We start from the raw sequence: 18,695 nt of genomic DNA on the forward strand, positions 1-18,695 counted from the left end.
GCCCCACACGCTGTGATTGGTCGGTGGCATCGAACTCGCCTACGCGTCTACCAATCAAACGCGCTGTCACTGGAGCGCCGAGAGGAGGAAGAGCCCGTGTGGAGGTAAGGGTTGCGAACTCTCCTGAAACTCTCTCAAACTCATCTCCTCCTCACCCACTCACTCCTCCCGCTCTCTCTCTCTATCACTCTCTCTTACTCCTCACTCACTCTCCTCTCGCGCGCCCCCTGTCACTCACTCCTCTCTCACTCCTCTCTCAGTGTCACTCCTCACTCACTCCTCTCTCACTCTCTCTCTCACTCTCTCATCTCTCTCTCTTACTCTTCCCTCTCCTCTCGCGCCCCCCTGTCACTCACTCCTCACTCACTCCTCACTCAGTGTTACTCCTCTCTTACTCCTCACCCAGTGTCATTCCTCACTCAGTGTCACTCCTCACTCAGTGTCACTCCTCACTCAGTGTCACTCTGTCAGTTTCACTCACTCACTCAGTGTCACTCCTCTCAGTGTCACTCCTCACTCAGTGTCACTCCTCACTCAGTGTCACTCCTCTCTCACTCATTTAGTGTCACTCTTCACTCAGTGTCACTCCTCATTCAGTGTCACTCTTCACTCAGTGTCACTCTTCACTCAGTGTCACTCCTCACTCAGTGTCACTCCTCACTCAGTATCACTCCTCACTCAGTGTCACTCCTCTCTCAGTGTCACTCTTCACTCAGTGTCACTCCTCACTCAGTGTCACTCCTCACTCAGTGTCACTCCTCTCTCACTCCTCATTCAGTCTCACTCCTCACTCACTCCTCACTCAGTGTCTCTCCTCACTCACTCCTCACTCAGTGTCACTCCTCACTCAGTGTCACTCCTCACTCACTCCTCACTCAGTGTCACTCCTCACTCAGTGTCACTCCTCACTCAGTGTCACTCCTCACTCAGTGTCACTCCTCTCTCACTCCTCACTCAGTGTCACTCCTCTCTCACTCCTCACTCAGTGTCACTCCTCACTCAGTGTCACTCCTCACTCAGTGTCACTCCTCACTCAGTGTCACTCCTCACTCAGTGTCACTCCTCACTCAGTGTCACTCCTCACTCACTCCTCACTCAGTGTCACTCCTCACTCAGTGTCACTCCTCACTCAGTGTCACTCCTCACTCAGTGTCACTCCTCACTCAGTATCACTCCTCACTCAGTGTCACTCCTCTCTCAGTGTCACTCTTCACTCAGTGTCACTCCTCACTCAGTGTCACTCCTCACTCAGTGTCACTCCTCTCTCACTCCTCATTCAGTCTCACTCCTCACCCACTCCTCACTCAGTGTCTCTCCTCACTCACTCCTCACTCAGTGTCACTCCTCACTCAGTGTCACTCCTCACTCACTCCTCACTCAGTGTCACTCCTCACTCAGTGTCACTCCTCACTCAGTGTCACTCCTCACTCAGTGTCACTCCTCACTCAGTGTCACTCCTCTCTCACTCCTCACTCAGTGTCACTCCTCTCTCACTCCTCACTCAGTGTCACTCCTCACTCAGTGTCACTCCTCACTCAGTGTCACTCCTCACTCAGTGTCACTCCTCACTCAGTGTCACTCCTCACTCAGTGTCACTCCTCACTCAGTGTCACTCCTCACTCAGTGTCACTCCTCATTCACTCCTCACTCAGTGTCACTCCTCACTCAGTGTCACTCCTCACTCAGTGTCACTCCTCACTCAGTGTCACTCCTCACTCAGTGTCACTCCTCTCTCACTCCTCACTCAGTGTCACTCCTCTCTCACTCCTCACTCAGTGTCACTCCTCCCACTCCTCATTCAGTCTCACTCCTCACCCACTCCTCACTCAGTGTCACTCCTCACTCACTCCTCACTCAGTGTCACTCCTCACTCAGTGTCACTCCTCTCTCACTCCTCATTCAGTCTCACTCCTCACCCACTCCTCACTCAGTGTCTCTCCTCACTCACTCCTCACTCAGTGTCACTCCTCACTCAGTGTCACTCCTCACTCACTCCTCACTCAGTGTCACTCCTCACTCAGTGTCACTCCTCTCAGTGTCACTCCTCACTCAGTGTCACTCCTCACTCAGTGTCACTCCTCTCTCACTCATTTAGTGTCACTCTTCACTCAGTGTCACTCCTCATTCAGTGTCACTCTTCACTCAGTGTCACTCTTCACTCAGTGTCACTCCTCACTCAGTGTCACTCCTCACTCAGTATCACTCCTCACTCAGTGTCACTCCTCTCTCAGTGTCACTCTTCACTCAGTGTCACTCCTCACTCAGTGTCACTCCTCACTCAGTGTCACTCCTCTCTCACTCCTCATTCAGTCTCACTCCTCACTCACTCCTCACTCAGTGTCTCTCCTCACTCACTCCTCACTCAGTGTCACTCCTCACTCAGTGTCACTCCTCACTCACTCCTCACTCAGTGTCACTCCTCACTCAGTGTCACTCCTCACTCAGTGTCACTCCTCACTCAGTGTCACTCCTCTCTCACTCCTCACTCAGTGTCACTCCTCTCTCACTCCTCACTCAGTGTCACTCCTCACTCAGTGTCACTCCTCACTCAGTGTCACTCCTCACTCAGTGTCACTCCTCACTCAGTGTCACTCCTCACTCAGTGTCACTCCTCACTCACTCCTCACTCAGTGTCACTCCTCACTCAGTGTCACTCCTCACTCAGTGTCACTCCTCACTCACTCCTCACTCAGTGTCACTCCTCACTCAGTATCACTCCTCACTCAGTGTCACTCCTCACTCAGTGTCACTCCTCACTCACTCCTCACTCAGTGTCACTCCTCACTCAGTGTCACTCCTCTCTCACTCCTCATTCAGTCTCACTCCTCACCCACTCCTCACTCAGTGTCTCTCCTCACTCACTCCTCACTCAGTGTCACTCCTCACTCAGTGTCACTCCTCACTCACTCCTCACTCAGTGTCACTCCTCACTCAGTGTCACTCCTCACTCAGTGTCACTCCTCACTCAGTGTCACTCCTCACTCAGTGTCACTCCTCTCTCACTCCTCACTCAGTGTCACTCCTCTCTCACTCCTCACTCAGTGTCACTCCTCACTCAGTGTCACTCCTCACTCAGTGTCACTCCTCACTCAGTGTCACTCCTCACTCAGTGTCACTCCTCACTCAGTGTCACTCCTCACTCAGTGTCACTCCTCACTCAGTGTCACTCCTCATTCACTCCTCACTCAGTGTCACTCCTCACTCAGTGTCACTCCTCACTCAGTGTCACTCCTCACTCAGTGTCACTCCTCACTCAGTGTCACTCCTCTCTCACTCCTCACTCAGTGTCACTCCTCTCTCACTCCTCACTCAGTGTCACTCCTCCCACTCCTCATTCAGTCTCACTCCTCACCCACTCCTCACTCAGTGTCTCTCCTCACTCACTCCTCACTCAGTGTCACTCCTCACTCAGTGTCACTCCTCACTCACTCCTCACTCAGTGTCACTCCTCACTCAGTGTCACTCCTCTCTCACTCCTCATTCAGTCTCACTCCTCACCCACTCCTCACTCAGTGTCTCTCCTCACTCACTCCTCACTCAGTGTCACTCCTCACTCAGTGTCACTCCTCACTCACTCCTCACTCAGTGTCACTCCTCACTCAGTGTCACTCCTCACTCAGTGTCACTCCTCACTCAGTGTCACTCCTCACTCAGTGTCACTCCTCTCTCACTCCTCACTCAGTGTCACTCCTCTCTCACTCCTCACTCAGTGTCACTCCTCACTCAGTGTCACTCCTCACTCAGTGTCACTCCTCACTCAGTGTCACTCCTCACTCAGTGTCACTCCTCACTCAGTGTCACTCCTCACTCAGTGTCACTCCTCACTCAGTGTCACTCCTCATTCACTCCTCACTCAGTGTCACTCCTCACTCAGTGTCACTCCTCACTCAGTGTCACTCCTCACTCAGTGTCACTCCTCACTCAGTGTCACTCCTCTCTCACTCCTCACTCAGTGTCACTCCTCTCTCACTCCTCACTCAGTGTCACTCCTCTCACTCCTCACTCAGTGTCACTCCTCACTCAGTGTCACTCCTCACTCAGTGTCACTCCTCACTCAGTGTCACTCCTCACTCAGTGTCACTCCTCACTCACTCCTCTCTCAGTGTCACTCCTCACTCAGTGTCACTCCTCACTCAGTGTCACTCCTCACTCAGTGTCACTCCTCACTCAGTGTCACTCCTCACTCAGTGTCACTCCTCACTCAGTGTCACTCCTCACTCAGTGTCACTCCTCACTCAGTGTCACTCCTCACTCACTCCTCACTCAGTGTCACTCCTCACTCAGTGTCACTCCTCACTCAGTGTCACTCCTCACTCACTCCTCACTCAGTGTCACTCCTCACTCAGTGTTACTCCTCACTCAGTGTTACTCCTCACTCAGTGTCACTCCTCACTCAGTGTCACTCCTCACTCACTCCTCACTCAGTGTCACTCCTCACTCAGTGTCACTCCTCACTCAGTGTCACTCCTCTCTCACTCCTCACTCAGTGTCACTCCTCACTCACTCCTCTCTGTGTCACTCCTCACTCAGTGTCACTCCTCACTCACTCCTCACTCAGTGTCACTCCTCACTCATTGTCACTCACTCACTCACTCAGTGTCACTCCTCACTCACTCCTTTCTCACTCACTCAGTGTCACTCCTCACTCAGTGTCACTCCTCACTCAGAGTCACTCCTCACTCAGTGTCACTCCTCACTCAGAGTCACTCCTCACTCAGTGTCACTCCTCACTCACTCTTCACTCCTCACTCACTCCTCACCCAGTGTCACTCACTCACTCAGTGTCACTCCTCACTCAGTGTCACTCATCACTCACTCCTCACTCAGTGTCACTCCTCACTCAGTGTCACTCCTCACTCACTCCTCACTCAGTGTCACTCCTCACTCACTCCTCACTCAGTGTCACTCCTCACTCAGTGTCACTCCTCACTCAGTGTCACTCACTCACTCAGTGTCACTCTTCACTCAGTGTTACTCCTCACTCAGTGTCACTCCTCACTCACTCCTCACTCAGTGTTACTCCTCACTCAGTGTCACTCCTCACTCACTCCTCACTCAGTGTCACTCCTCACTCAGTGTCACTCCTCACTCACTCCTCACCCAGTGTCACTCCTCACTCAGTGTCACTCCTCACTCAGTGTCACTCACTCCTCATCACTCTTCTCATTCACTCACTCCTCTTTCATTCCCTCTCCCTCACTCCTCATCACTCTTCTCATTCACTCACTCCTCTTTCCTTCCCTCTCCCTCACTCCTCATCACTCTTCTCATTCACTCACTTCTCTTTCATTCCCTCTCCCTCACTCCTCATCACTCTTCTCATTCACTCACTCCTCTTTCATTCCATCTCCCTCACTCCTCATCACTCTTCTCATTCACTCACTCCTCTTTCATTCCCTCTCCCTCACTCCTCATCACTTTTCTCATTCACTCACTCCTCTTTCATTCCCTCTCCCTCAGTATCACTCCCGTCACTGGGCGCAAGGGTTTGCTGTGAGATGTTAACTCCCTCGCCCAGTATACAGGAGGCTCGTGGGTTCGATCCCGACCCTGACTGACGCCTGTTGCTGCTGCTGCTGTAGATTTTGAGTTTTTGCGTCTTGCTCTCTCCCCGTGGTCGCGTGTTCTTTTTGTTCCTCCGGGTCCTCCGGTTTCCCCCCCCCCCCCCTACACATTTCGAATCGACATCGCCACGTGCTTTTTTTAGGGTGTTTGCCTGCTAAACATTTCCGCACGACGGTAAGCCATCTTCGTTGAGCCGATCATTTGCGATGGCGAGGTCGCTTCTTGATACAGGGGGCCGTCCATAAATGACGTCACGCACCTGGGGGGGGGGCGGGGGGGTCAGACATTTGTGACGACGTGTGACGAGGGGGGGGGTTTGAGAAATGTGACGTCACATCAAAATGCACAACTTTAAATGAATATGGACAACACGTTCTACTTAATTAAATAGACTTTGTAATAAATGTTTTCTCCTACAACATCAGAGTGCAGCGCCACTTTTAAATACGCACTACAATGACAATAGTTTAAAGCGATTTGAAGCATGTTTTATATTTTTTTTTGGGGGGGGGGGGTGGCAGAGCTTTGTGACGTCATATTCGAGGGTGGTCTGACTTTTTGTGACGTCGTGTGACGAAGCGGGGGGGGGGGTCAAAAATCGTCCAAAATCGCGTGACGCCATTTATGGACGGCCCCCTTACCTGCTAAAATAAAATAAAATAGTTTTAGTTCAGTAGTTTGAGCGGGGATACTTGTCGAGTCCAGACCGTCTTGGGCTGCCAGGCGGGCATTCGATGGCAGTCCAGCAACGAGGAGGAGGGTTTGAAGACGATTGTGTAGCTGGGGCTGTGAGCACGCCGAGCTTTACTGCGGCTCCTCCGGGCAGACTCTCACAACGGTGGAGGCAAACTCTTTTACAGAGACATTCAGAGACGTAGTAGCAGGGAGCCTCCAGAGAGAGAGAGAGCGAGACAGAGCGAGAGACTCGGCGAGGCTTTCACGACGCTGTGATCCCCCGATGTTCACGTCGGGGGATGCGTTCCTGAAAGGCGCGACGGCGAATATCGAAACGACGTCAACCAAAGCGATTGGCAGGGTGAGTCGGTGGTGGAGGCGATGGCTGAGAGCCGACGGATAACGAGACAGGACGGACGACGAAGCTGTCAGCGACGTCAAAGTGCGCGGGGTGGAGTCGACGCAAATCGGGTAACGGTGTTCGTGACGTGACGACGTAGTTGAGAAACGACGTTAAAGGGGGGGGGGGGAAGACGTAAATCGGGGTATGAATTGACATTGTTGTTGTTGTTATTGCTTCTATTGTTGTGTTGCCGTTGTGATGTCACCAAGTCGAGGCTGTTTCTGGCTCGTGGGTATGATTCTGCCGCAGCCGACAGTGCCGAGAACCGCTGTCGATGTTGTTGTTGACGCGTGTTGATGCGCGTGTGTGTGTCGTGTGCTTTTTGTACTTTGTATGTTGCGTGTGCTGCGCGTTTGTGTGCCCTGTTGTATGTGTCGTGAGCTGCTAAGTGTGGTGCCTGGTGTTGTGTGTGCTGTGTGTGTGCTGTGTGGTGCGTCTCCTATGATGTGCCGCTTGACATTTGTGCTGCGTTGTGCGTACAGTGAGGGAAAAAAAGTATTTGATCCCCTGCTGATTTTGTACGTTTGCCCACTGACAAAGAAATGATCAGTCTATAATTTTAATGGTAGGTTTATTTGAACAGTGAAAGACAGAATAACAACAACAAAAAATCCAGAGAAACGCATGTCAAAAATGTTATTAATTGATTTGCATTTTAATGAGGGAAATAAGTATTTGATCCCCTCTGCAAAACATGACTTAGTACTTGGTCGCAAAACCCTTGTTGGCAATCACAGAGGTCTGACGTTTCTTGTAGTTGGCCACCAGGTTTGCACACATTTCAGGAGGGATTTTGTCCCACTCCTCTTTGCAGATCTTCTCCAAGTCATTAAGGTTTCGAGGTTGACTTTAGGCAACTCGAACCTTCAGCTCCCTCCACAGATTTTCTATGGGATTAAGGTCTGGAGACTGGCTAGGCCACTCCAGGACCTGAATGTGCTTCTTCTTGAGCAGCTACTTTGTTGCCTTGGCCGTGTGTTTTGGGTCATTGTCATGCTGGAATACCCATCCACGACCCATTTTCAATGCCCTGGCTGAGGGAAGGAGGTTCTCACCCAAGATTTGACGGTACATGGCCCCGTCCATCGTCCCTTTGATGCGGTGAAGTTGTCCTGTCCCCTTAGCAGAAAAACACCCCAAAGCATAATGTTTCCACCTCCATGTTTGACAATGGGGATGGTGTTCTTGGGGGTCATAGGCAGCATTCCTCCTCCAAACACGGCGAATTGAGTTGATGCCAAAGAGCTACATTTTGGTCTCATCTGACCACAACACTTTCACCCAGTTGTCCTCTGAATCATTCAGATGTTCATTGGCAAACTTCAGACGGGCATGTATATGTGATTTCTTGAGCAGGGGGACCTTGCGGGCTCTGCAGGATTTCAGTCCTTCATGGCGTAGTGTGTTACCAATTGTTTTCTTGGTGACTATGGTCCCAGCTGCCTTGAGATGATTGACAAGATCCTCCCGTGTAGTTCTGGACCTGATTCCTCACCGTTCTCATGATCATTGCAACTCCACGAGGTGAGATCTTGCATGGAGCCCCAGGCCGAGGGAGATTGACAGTTATTTTGTGTTTCTTCCATTTGCGAATAATCACACCAACTGTTGTCACCTTCTCACCAAGCTGCTTGGCAATGGTCTTGTAGCCCATTCCAGCCTTGTGTAGGTCTACAATCTTGTCCCTGACATCCTTGGAGAGCTCTTTGGTCTTGGCCATGGTGGAGAGTTTGGAATCTGATTGATTGATTGATTGCTTCTGTGGACAGGTGTCTTTTATACAGGTAACAAGCTGAGATTAGGAGCACTCCCTTTAAAAGTGTGCTCCTAATCTCAGCTCGTTATCTGTATAAAAGACACCTGGGATCCAGAAATCTTTCTGATTGAGAGGGGGTCAAATACTTATTTCCCTCATTAAATGCAAATCAATTTATAAAACATTTTTAACAAGCGTTTTTCTGGATTTTGTTGTTGTTATTCTGTCTCTCACTGTTCAAATAAACCTACCATTAAAATTATAGACTGATCATTTCTTCGTCAGTGGGCAAACGTACAAAATCAGCAGGGGATCAAATACTTTTTTTCCCTCTCTGTATGTGTGTCTTGCCTACTCTTGTGTGTGGTGCCGTATTCGCATGGCCATCCCTTCTTGTGGGTTTTGTTTGTTGTCGTGTGCGGTGTCGACTGAGTGTGTTGCGTGTCTGCCTGTCTGCCCGTGTGTCGTGTGTCCGAGTGTAGGCGGTGCTGCCCGTGAAGTAGCGCCGCCGCCGCCGCCGCCACCGCCGTTGTCGCAGCTGCCGTGAGCGGATGGCCTCGGCCCGGGGCAGCTGGTACAGCCCGTTCCCGAGCGGCGCCGGCGTGCCAACCACCACCTCGCCTGCCAGCCAGTCCCCGGGCGTGGTGAGAGAGAGAGAGGCCCCTTCCAGCACACAGGCTACCCACAACTACACTACCTGCAACCCAGGGGCGCAACTATTGCGGGGGGCGGTGGGGTAGTTTAACACGTAGGCTTTTGTGACCAATATCATCCATGATATAGTTTTTTTTTTTAATTTGGGGTTAGATTGTGTAAATGTAACTGTGTCGTTAAACCCGCCACCACGTGGCATGGCCAATTGGTAAGGTTTGTCATGGAAACGGAACGTGCCAATTCGTTTACAATTGTAAATGTTGTGGATTTGCTCTCCAACACACCGGTGTGCCGTGCTAGTAACGTACTAGTAACGAGTTGGCATGTTCTGTTTACGTGACAAACCTTACTAATTAGCTGTCGGGTGGTGGCGGGTTTAACGACACATTTCTATATTTACGCGATCTAACCCCAAAAAAACTATATTATGGGGGGGGGGGGGTATGTGTTAGCGTTATGCGACGCATGAGGGGGCCTATTCGGCCACAAGTGGGCCCCGAATCAACAGATAAACAAGTACCAAAATTTAAGAACAAAATACCTACCTACACCTATAGTACCCACCTACACCTATAGTACCCACCCACCTAGACCTATAGTACCCACCTGACGATTATCTGAATCGGTCCTAGGCCTCCCCTAGGTCGACTCAGCCTGGTGCAGTGTGTAAACATCGCCACTAGGGAGATAAAGGCGACCAGGCACGGTGCTGGCCACCCACCCCCTCGTGTGCAGTGCTGGCCTTCATAGGTGCTACTTGCTAACAGCACTTGCTCCAGCAGTCTGTTAAGGCCACACTGGGAATCTTTTTGGTTTGTCTCTGTCGGGTAACACTCCGGTTGTGTATGGCAGGCGAGGATGGAGACAACGTTTGGGCCTGCGTACACCACCATCACCACCATCACCAAGGGTGAGCATCGCACATCTATAAACGCGGCACAAGCCAGGGGCGCGTGGATGGGTACGGTCCATGGAGTCATTCATGTGTGAGACGCTGTGCGTGTGTGAGAGATGCTGTGTATACGTGTGTGTGTGTGTGTATATATGAGACGCTGCGTATACGTGTGTGTGTGTGATGCTGTGTAGATGCTAGCGTGTTGCGCTATGAACCTGGCAACCTGAGTTCGATTCCCTCTCACGGCCACGATCACCTGTGACGATTATCTTAACCGGTCATAGGCTTCCCCTAGGTCAACTCGGCCTCAAATATGCACCTGGTGCAGTGTGTAAACATCGCCACTCAGGAGATAAAGGCGGCCGGGCGTGGTGCTTGCTACCCACCCTCTTCGTGTGCCGTGCCGGCCTTCATATGTACGTGGAACTTCTCTTGCACCGTGCGTAGCCAACTGTGCTAATCGGAGGCGTGAGGGAAGGACAACAAACTGACATCACTTGTCAAGGCTATACGGGGGATCTTTGTCTTTGTGTGTGACATGCTGCATACACGTTTGTACATGCCCTATATGTGCCTGCACGTGCGTGTATGCGCGTGTGTACGTGCGCGCCTGTGCACAGCGGATGGCACAAGCTCGTACATGCAGCACCGGCGCACACCGTCATCCGGCTCCACGGTGTTCAGCGCCCACGATGACGCCAACCTGCTGGTGAGAGGCTGCACCTCTCACACCGCTGTCCCACCGCTGCTGTGTCCGTCACTGCTGTCCCACAGCTGGGTCTAACGGCGACGTCTCGCCGTCTCCCCCGTCGTGGCCGTGTCCCATTGCATTGTTGTGAGTGCGTCTCATTGCATCGTCGCTGCATCTCGGGGCCGTGCGTGTCTCTCGCTTCACGGTTGTGTTGTCCAGGGTGCTATCCTTGGCCGTCTCTCACGCCGTAGGTCATGCTTTGTGCTTTGTTCCTCCCTGGCTCTGCGCTCGTGGACATCCCGCTCCCATGGGCACAGAGACTTGGGTTCTCTTCCCCGCGCTCTCCTTCCCTCCCTACCCCCCTCCTTCCCCCCCCCCCCCAAACCTTTCGGTGGTGGGGGGGGGTAGTAGCAACAGGAAGCACGCGTGCGTGTGACAGGAAGCGTGCGAGCGAGCTTTTCTGGCTTCTCGCTCAGCGGACGTTCCCCAGTCCACGCTCGCAAGCGGGGAGTGAGCGAAGCGAGCGCGCGTGGGGTTGTGAGTGGGCGAGCGAGCGAGCAGGTAGAAGCAAGTGAGAGCGGTTAGGCGAGCGAGTGTGAATGAGTGATCGAGCGATTGACAGGGAGTGAGTGAGCGAGTGATTTTAGCGAGCGGCATTGAGTGAACAGCTGTGAATGAGTGTGCGAGTATGTGGCAGTGAGTGAGCGGTGAGCGAGTGCTCATGAGTGTGTGCGTAAAGAGGGTGGTGCTGCGAGCGTGTGAGAGTAGGGGAGTGGTACTTCGCTTGTACGTTGGCAAGTGGCGAGTGGAGGTGAGCGGTAAGTGAGCTTCCGATTCGAGTGCTTGCGATGCCCGTCCACACCGCGTCTCTCCGCGTCGTCTCCCGTCGTGGCGCCCCAGCGTCGTCGCGGCAGCGGTGACGGTGGTACCAGAGAGGGAGGAGAGGTGACCGCGAGGAGGTAACCCCCCCCCCCCCCCGGTCCTCCACCCATCGTCGGCTCTCCGTGACCGCGCCTCTCTTTGACCTCTCTTCTCTCCGTTTTTTAATGAGCGAGCCGAGCTCGTGACAGCTCTTCATGACGGGCGCTTGCGCTCGCTGTGAAAGGTCGGCGCCGCCGGTGTTGCAGTTGTGGCATTTCTGGAACGGTGAACGTCATTTGGGAGGGCCGGTGCGTGGTGGCAGTGATGGTGGTTGATTAGGTTTTCTCTGTACGTGTGCACGTGTGTGTATGTGTGTGTGTGCGTGCGCTGATGCTTGCTAATAGCACTTGCCCTAACACTATTAAAGGCTATACAGGGGATCTTTGTCTTTGTGCAAATGTGGGTAGCGGCGGTGTAGCAGTTAGGGCACTGATCTATGAACCCGTCGACCCAAGTTTGATTCCTGCTCATGGCCAATGCCAGTGACGATTATCTTAACGAGTCCTGGGCCTCCCTTAGGTCGACTTAGCCTCAAATGAGTACCTGGTGCAGTGTTTAAACATTGACACTGGGGAGACAAAGGCGGTCGGGCATGGTGCTTGGCAAAAGCCTTAACAAAAGTCTGTTAAGGCTTTTGTTGGCACATGTGCACGCGTGCGTGTGTGTATATGTGTGTGGGCATGCATGTGAGGTCTTTGTTGTTGCTGCTGTGCACGTGGTGTGTGTGCGCTGTGGTTAGTGGAACTCCACTCTGAACCGGGCAAATTAAGTTCGGTGTATCGCCGGCCATGGCTAATATCGGTGGCAAGCAATATCTGAACAGGTCCTGGGCCTTCTCTAGGTCGACTCAATCTGTACCTGGGGCGATGTGAACACACCGCCACTGGGGAGACAAAGGTTGCTGGGCTTGGTCCTGGCCACCCACCCCCTCCTGCGGCGTGCAGGCCTAAATAGGTGCTCGCTAACAGCGACTGCCCCGGCAGTGTGTTAAAGGCTACGCGGGGGGGGGGGTCTTTGTCTTTTTTTGTGTGTGCAGCCGGGCCCTGTGGCCGCCATGTCGGTACGCTCGCTGCACTCCGAGTCGAACATGTCCGTGCGTTCCACCTTCTCGCTTCACGAGGACGAGGATGACGAGGTGAGGGGGAGATGACGAGCCCTTGCCTCTCACGCGCGTACACACACGCATACACTGCATACCCGCGTGTGCACACGCACGTGTGCACACATGCGTACACTGTGAATAAACATCGCTACTAGGGGACAAAGGCAGCCGGGTGTGGTGCTGCCCACCACACCGCCTCGCGTGTTTTGCCAGCCTTCATAGGTGCTCGCGAACAGCACTTTCCCCAACAGCCTCGTTAAGGCTATACAGGGGGATATTTGTTTGTGTGGCGTATGCGACGTGCGGTGTGTGTGACGCCATCACGCGGCGCGGTGTGACCACAGGACCCGCTGGTTTTTGCCGAGCCACCGTCCATCAAGCTGTGCTGCCAGCTGTGCTGCGGCATCTTTAAGGACCCCATCATCACGACATGTGGGGTGAGTCGCGTGCCGTTGCACGTTGTTGCCGCGCACGGTCGCTCGTCGTCGGTTTACACACCCCGTCACATGAACCCTTTCCCGTTCCGATGACGACGTATGTGTACGGCGTCAGTTTTTTTAATTCCGATTTCCCCCCCGTTGATGTATGTGTACATCATCGAAACGAAACCAGGATAAAAAAAACTAAGGTTAAATAACTTTATCGGTACCGAGGCTCGCACAAGGTCATGCGGGAGGGCGTGCGGTACAGTTTGGCGCCAGCTATCGTGGAGTGCGGCGGTCGCTAAGGTTGTCTGCGGTGAGTACAATGTCTTTATGCCTTTAAAAAAAACAACGGCGCTACTACAGCCTCTCTAAAATAAAGTTAAAGCTGAGCCGCTCGCACGTTCCGAGATTCAGAGGTGAACGGGACCCACAGCCTGCAACTTGCAGACGTCTTGGAACGGAAAGGGTTAAGCGCCTACACTTCATCATCACTCACCAGTCAGGCTATGATATTGTCGCTTAGGAAGAGGTGCGTGGAAAAAAACTAGAATTCACGGAATAAGGTGGGGTAGTGGCACCCCCCCTACCCCCCGCCCCATTATCTCCGCTCCACTCCACTTCCCTCCCACCAACGTACAGCATTTTCAAAAATAAATAAAGGAACGCCTGATCTAATGTGTTTCTGCAGCCATTTCCAATATTTCACGGACTTTCCTGACCACCGCCGTGAACACCGTGCCAAAATCGTAGCCTTCATCATCACCGCTCACCGTCACGCATCCTCCCCCACACCATCGCTCACCATCACGGATCATCACTTGCATCATCGCTCACCACTGTACATCGCCACTCATCATCACGCATCATCACTCACCATCACGCATCACCACTTGCATCATCGCTCACCACTGTACATCGCCACTCACCATCACGCATCATCACTTGCATCATCGCTCACCACCGTACATCGCCACTCACCATCACACACCATTGCTCGCCATCACACATCACCACTCGCTATCACACCTCACCACTCACAATCGGGCATTGTGCCTCGCCCTCACACCACCATCACACGTCATCGCCTACCTTCACACGTCACCACAGCACATCATCGCACCTCCGATTAGCACGGTTGGCTGCATACGTTGCGTGATAAGTTCAACATACATAAATCCAATGCATTCTTCTTCCTGGCCACCAGCAGCACCAGTACTTGGGTGTCTGGTGCCATCATTTGCTGAGACAGGGGAGGGGAGCGGGGGGGGGGGGGGCAGTGGTGCCGTGCCACGTGTATGTACGTACGTGTGTCTCTGTGCCGAGATGTTAACTCCCTCACCTGGTATGCAGGAGGTTGTGGATTCGATCCCAACCCTGATGCCTGTATATTTGGAGTTTGAATGTTCTTCATGTGGTCGCGTGGATTTGTCTCTGGGTCCTCCGGGTTTTCCCCTACGAGTTTAAAATCTCACGCGCCTTTCGAGTATTTGGCTGATATAAATTGTCACGTGATAAGCCACTTCGTTGAGCTATCATTTGTTTGCCAGGTCGCTTCTGAAAAAGAGCTGTGTCGCTCAGTGGGCCTTACCTGGTAACAATACAAATAGTTACTCTTTGGTTCATCATTAGACCTCCTTTGCCAGTACCAAAATGTAATAATAATAACAGGGTTTTCCCCCCTTTATTCTGGCAACAAAACTTAAACCTTTTTACGAGGATTCATGTCTGCCTTAACCACAATACCTGCAGTCAAAATGCAAACAAAAAACATACTATGACAGTCTCGTCCCTTCACCTGATGAAGGCCGCTTGTGTTGTGGCCGAAACGTCGTGATTTTTTGTTATTTTATTTTCACCTACGTGACTTTACCCAATAGAACCAGGGAGTATGGATCCTAGCAGTCACGAAAGCTTTAAATCTAGAATTCAATATATGCATTGTCCTTGATACTTATTGGTCCACACCAAGGGACGGCTTTCTTTTGAGCCTCGACCCAATTGGTGCTCGACCAGATCAAGGACAATGCATATATTATCGTAGTATGTTTTTTTGTTTGCATTTTGCCTGCAGGTATTGTGGTTAATGCAGACATGAATCCTCGTAAAAAGGTTTCAGTTTTGTTGCCAGAATAAAGGGGGGAAAAAAACTATTATTCTTACTTTTTGGTTCTTTTGGTAAAGTCACGTAGGTAGAAATGAATAGATCACGACGTTGCGATCGCAACACAAGCGACGGTCATCAGGTGAGACCAACACGGCAGGGGAAATGCTGACGAAGGAGAAGGCAGCATTTTCCTTGTTGTGTTTGTTTTACCTGATGACTGTCGCTTGTGTTGCGATCGAAACGTCGTGATCTATTATTATTATTGTTCTACCTACGTGACTTTACCGAAAGAACCAAAGAGTATGGATTCATGCAGTCACGAAAGCTTCAAATCAACAATAATTGTTTAGTTTTAGTGTTTTTATGGAGAAGCCACTGGCGCCCACGTCACGTGTACCCACGTGTATGTGTGTGTGCTGAACCCACTGGCGCCCACATCACGTGTACGTACGTACGTGTGTGTATGTGTGTGTGTGTGTTTGTGTGTGTGTTTGTTTGTGTGTGGAACCCACTGGCGCCCATGTCACGTGTACATGTGTGTGTGCCGAACCCACTGGCGCCCACGTCACGTGGACGTACGTGTGTGTGTGTATGTGTGTGTTTGTTTATGTGTGGAACTCACTGGCGCCCATGCCACGTGTGTGTACGTACGTACGTGTGTGTATGTGTGTTTGTGTGTGTGTGTTTGTGGAACTCACTGGCGCCCATGCCACGTGTGTGTACGTACGTACGTGTGTGTATGTGTGTTTGTGTGTGTGTTTGTGGAACCCACTGGCGCCCATGCCACGTGTACGTACGTACGTGTGTGTGTGTTTGTGTGTATGTGTGTGTAACCCACTGGCGCCCATGCCACGTGTACGTACGTACGTGTGTGTGTCTATGTGGAACCCGGTCGCCCGTGCCCAGTTCCGCTCGCGATTGCTGGCGCCCCACTTATCAGTTCCACTCGCTTTGTTTCATAACGAGGCCGGGGAGGCCTTCGTTGTGGGGGGGGGGTTTTCCCCCCCATTTATTTATAATTTTGTTTCGCAATTATTTACCCAAGGATAGACTCGCTTAGCCTCAAGGCTTTCGTTTTTCAGGAAAGGGTCCTGGCGAGCCACGTGGTGCGGGACGACGTGACGATCACCTCGAGCTATTTCCTAATCGAAGAGGAGTTTGTCGGCGGCAGTGGAGAAGAGCGGTGACGGCTCGTGACTCGGCTCTCGTGACTCCGCGTTGGGCCTTGACTGCTCGTGACTGCCATTGGGCCGTGACGGCTCGTGACTGCCGCTGAAATGTGACCGCTCTTGACTGGAGCTGGGCCTTGATGGCTCAGGACTGATGCTGGGCATAGACGGCTCGTGACTCGCGCGCGGGACTGTCACGCCGACGTGCAAGGGGGTGGAAATCCTACAGCCCAACGCTGCGTGCGTTTCTCTCGTGCAGTTTGTGTCTGTTTTGCATTGCGTGCGTCTCTAATGTGTTGTACGCACGTTGAGATTCTTTCCCACCGTACGGAGCCAACCGTGTGCTGATCGGAGGTGCGGGGGAAGGACAACATTGTGCGCAGTTTGTGTGTCCGTGTGTGTTGTGCTGTTTTTCTGTTATGTGTTTTTTCATTTCGTGTTGTGTGTGTGTCTGTCTTGTGTGTGTTGTGCTATGGGTTACATCTGCTCTGTGTGTGCGCCGTGCCCCTCTGCTGTGTGTGTGTTGCATCTGGCATGCCCTTGTTGCGTTGTTTATCGTGCGTGTGTGTGTGCTGTGTCTGTTGGGTCTGCAGCACACGTTCTGCCGCAAGTGCGCCTTGACGTCCGGTGAGTTGCGCGTACGCTTCGCGTCACGTCCGGGTGAATGTGTAGCGAGCCGCTCGGGGTGGGGGGAGTGCGGTGGTGAGGTCCTGCGGTGAATGGTGAGCGAGGTGGTGAGCGAGGTGTAGTGGTGAAGGTTGTGGTGAGGAAGATGTGTGCAACGGTGAGGATGGAGGTGGTGAGGAATCATTGCAACTGGTGGTCATTGAAAAACTATTCTGTTCAATTCGGCACCGCCAGCCACGCCACCCAGGTCCACTATCATCCCTACCACCAACACCTTCGCTGTTTCCACCGCCCCGCAATGCCACCACTGCCACCACCACGACCACCAACAGCACCACTGCCATCCTCCATCGCTATCACACTCCGACAGTTACCACCAACAACAACAACAACAGCAGCAACAGCCGCCATTCGTGGACATCATCGCAGCGCTTGTGCCAGGCCGCTGGTTTCGAACCGATATATTTACTAAGACCACCAGCACCATTACCATCCCACCACTGACAAACAACCGCCGTTCGCCACTAAGTGGCAGCGACGTCACAACGGCGCTTGTGCCAGGCTCGGTGCACCATATCCCCACCAGCCAACGCCAACAGCATTCGGCACCGCCACCACCACGGCGGCAGCAGCCGAACAAACAAAGACGCGCCTCGAAAACAGAATCTTAAAAAGCCAAAACCCGAACCACGAGCAGAACATGCCATTGGCACGCGCTGTGTTTTCGGTGCAATTAAACGCAAAAAGCCACCTCCAGAGATCGTAAAGCTGCGGCGACCACACCTACGACAGCGGCCAGGGCCAAACAACAGCAGAGAGCGCGGTGCGAGGTGGGGGGGGGCGGTTTAGAAGGAGTCAGTGGACGGAGGGTTGTGAGATGGAGTGGGGTGGGTGGCGGCAGCAGCGTAGGGCAGCGTCGGTGGCGGGCGCCACCAGGACAGATAAGCTGGGTCTTGGGGGGGGGGGGGGGAGGCGAGGACGGGGGGCGGGGAGGTGTGGGGTGGCGGCCCCCCTCCCCGGCAAGGTGCTTCCTGCCCCCCCCCCAGCGGTCGCCGCGGACGTCACGACTGCTTGGCCGTCGTGGCCCCTGGCGCATTGCCAGACGCCGGGAGAAAGTGCCGCATTTTGGCCGTAAATTTTGTTTTGATTGCAAAGAAGTAACGTGGGGGGGGGGGGGGTGTGTGGAGAGCAGGGGTGGCGTTCTCTTGCCGAGCGGAGTGGAGTGGCTCTTGCGTCCAGATGAAGGCCGGGGGTTGCGGGGGTTGCGGGGGGGTGGGGGGGGGCGCAAGTTGGGAGAATGAGCGGTGGACTGGAGGTGGTCGCGTGCCGCCAAACGTGCCGTTCATGTTCGTTACGAAACCTTTCCCACACCGTCCACCGTCCCCTGCGTTCATTCCCCTCACTTGCCAGCTCACAGTTCACGAGGGGGTTATATTGTGTGTGTGTGTGGGGGGGGGGGCGGGGGGAGCACAATGCCTGCTTCTTATGTCGTGCCGGCCTTAATAGTTGCTCGCTAACAACACCAACAAGTCGGATTAGGCCGGCACTGGGGTGTACGCGTCGAGCGTTAACTGCTGCGTCACAAACCCCGGCATCCGGAGTTCGATCTCCGGTCACGGCTAACATTAGTGGCGAACGATATCTCGATCAGAAGCTCGGCACCCCCTATGGTGACTCGGTCTTTAAATGAGTACCCGGGTCGCGTGTG

At 53.1% G+C, this 18,695-nt stretch overlaps 1 protein-coding gene across 2 annotated transcripts in view; it reads left to right on the forward strand.

The window, feature by feature from the left end:
• The window catches only part of TRAF7 (TNF receptor associated factor 7), a 37,062-nt gene continuing 18,367 nt past the window's right edge, over positions 1–18,695 (forward strand). Inside the window, exons 1-7 of one of the 2 annotated variants that reach the window (XM_076052047.1) lie at positions 1–104; positions 8,882–9,043; positions 9,906–9,963; positions 10,569–10,657; positions 12,597–12,695; positions 13,007–13,099; positions 16,954–16,987. In XM_076052047.1, the coding sequence (XP_075908162.1) occupies positions 8,951–9,043; positions 9,906–9,963; positions 10,569–10,657; positions 12,597–12,695; positions 13,007–13,099; positions 16,954–16,987 (466 nt within the window). In that variant the 5' untranslated portion in view covers positions 1–104; positions 8,882–8,950. Of the gene's footprint in view, positions 105–8,881; positions 9,044–9,905; positions 9,964–10,568; positions 10,658–11,035; positions 11,599–12,596; positions 12,696–13,006; positions 13,100–16,953; positions 16,988–18,695 lie in introns of those variants that run through there. The other variant, XM_076052050.1, reaches the window with a different exon arrangement.

Source organism: Petromyzon marinus, chromosome 3, assembly GCF_048934315.1.
Source record: "Petromyzon marinus isolate PM22_M1 ecotype Great Lakes invasive population chromosome 3, UKy_Petmar_22M1.pri1.0, whole genome shotgun sequence".
NCBI classification, from domain to species: domain Eukaryota; kingdom Metazoa; phylum Chordata; class Hyperoartia; order Petromyzontiformes; family Petromyzontidae; genus Petromyzon; species Petromyzon marinus.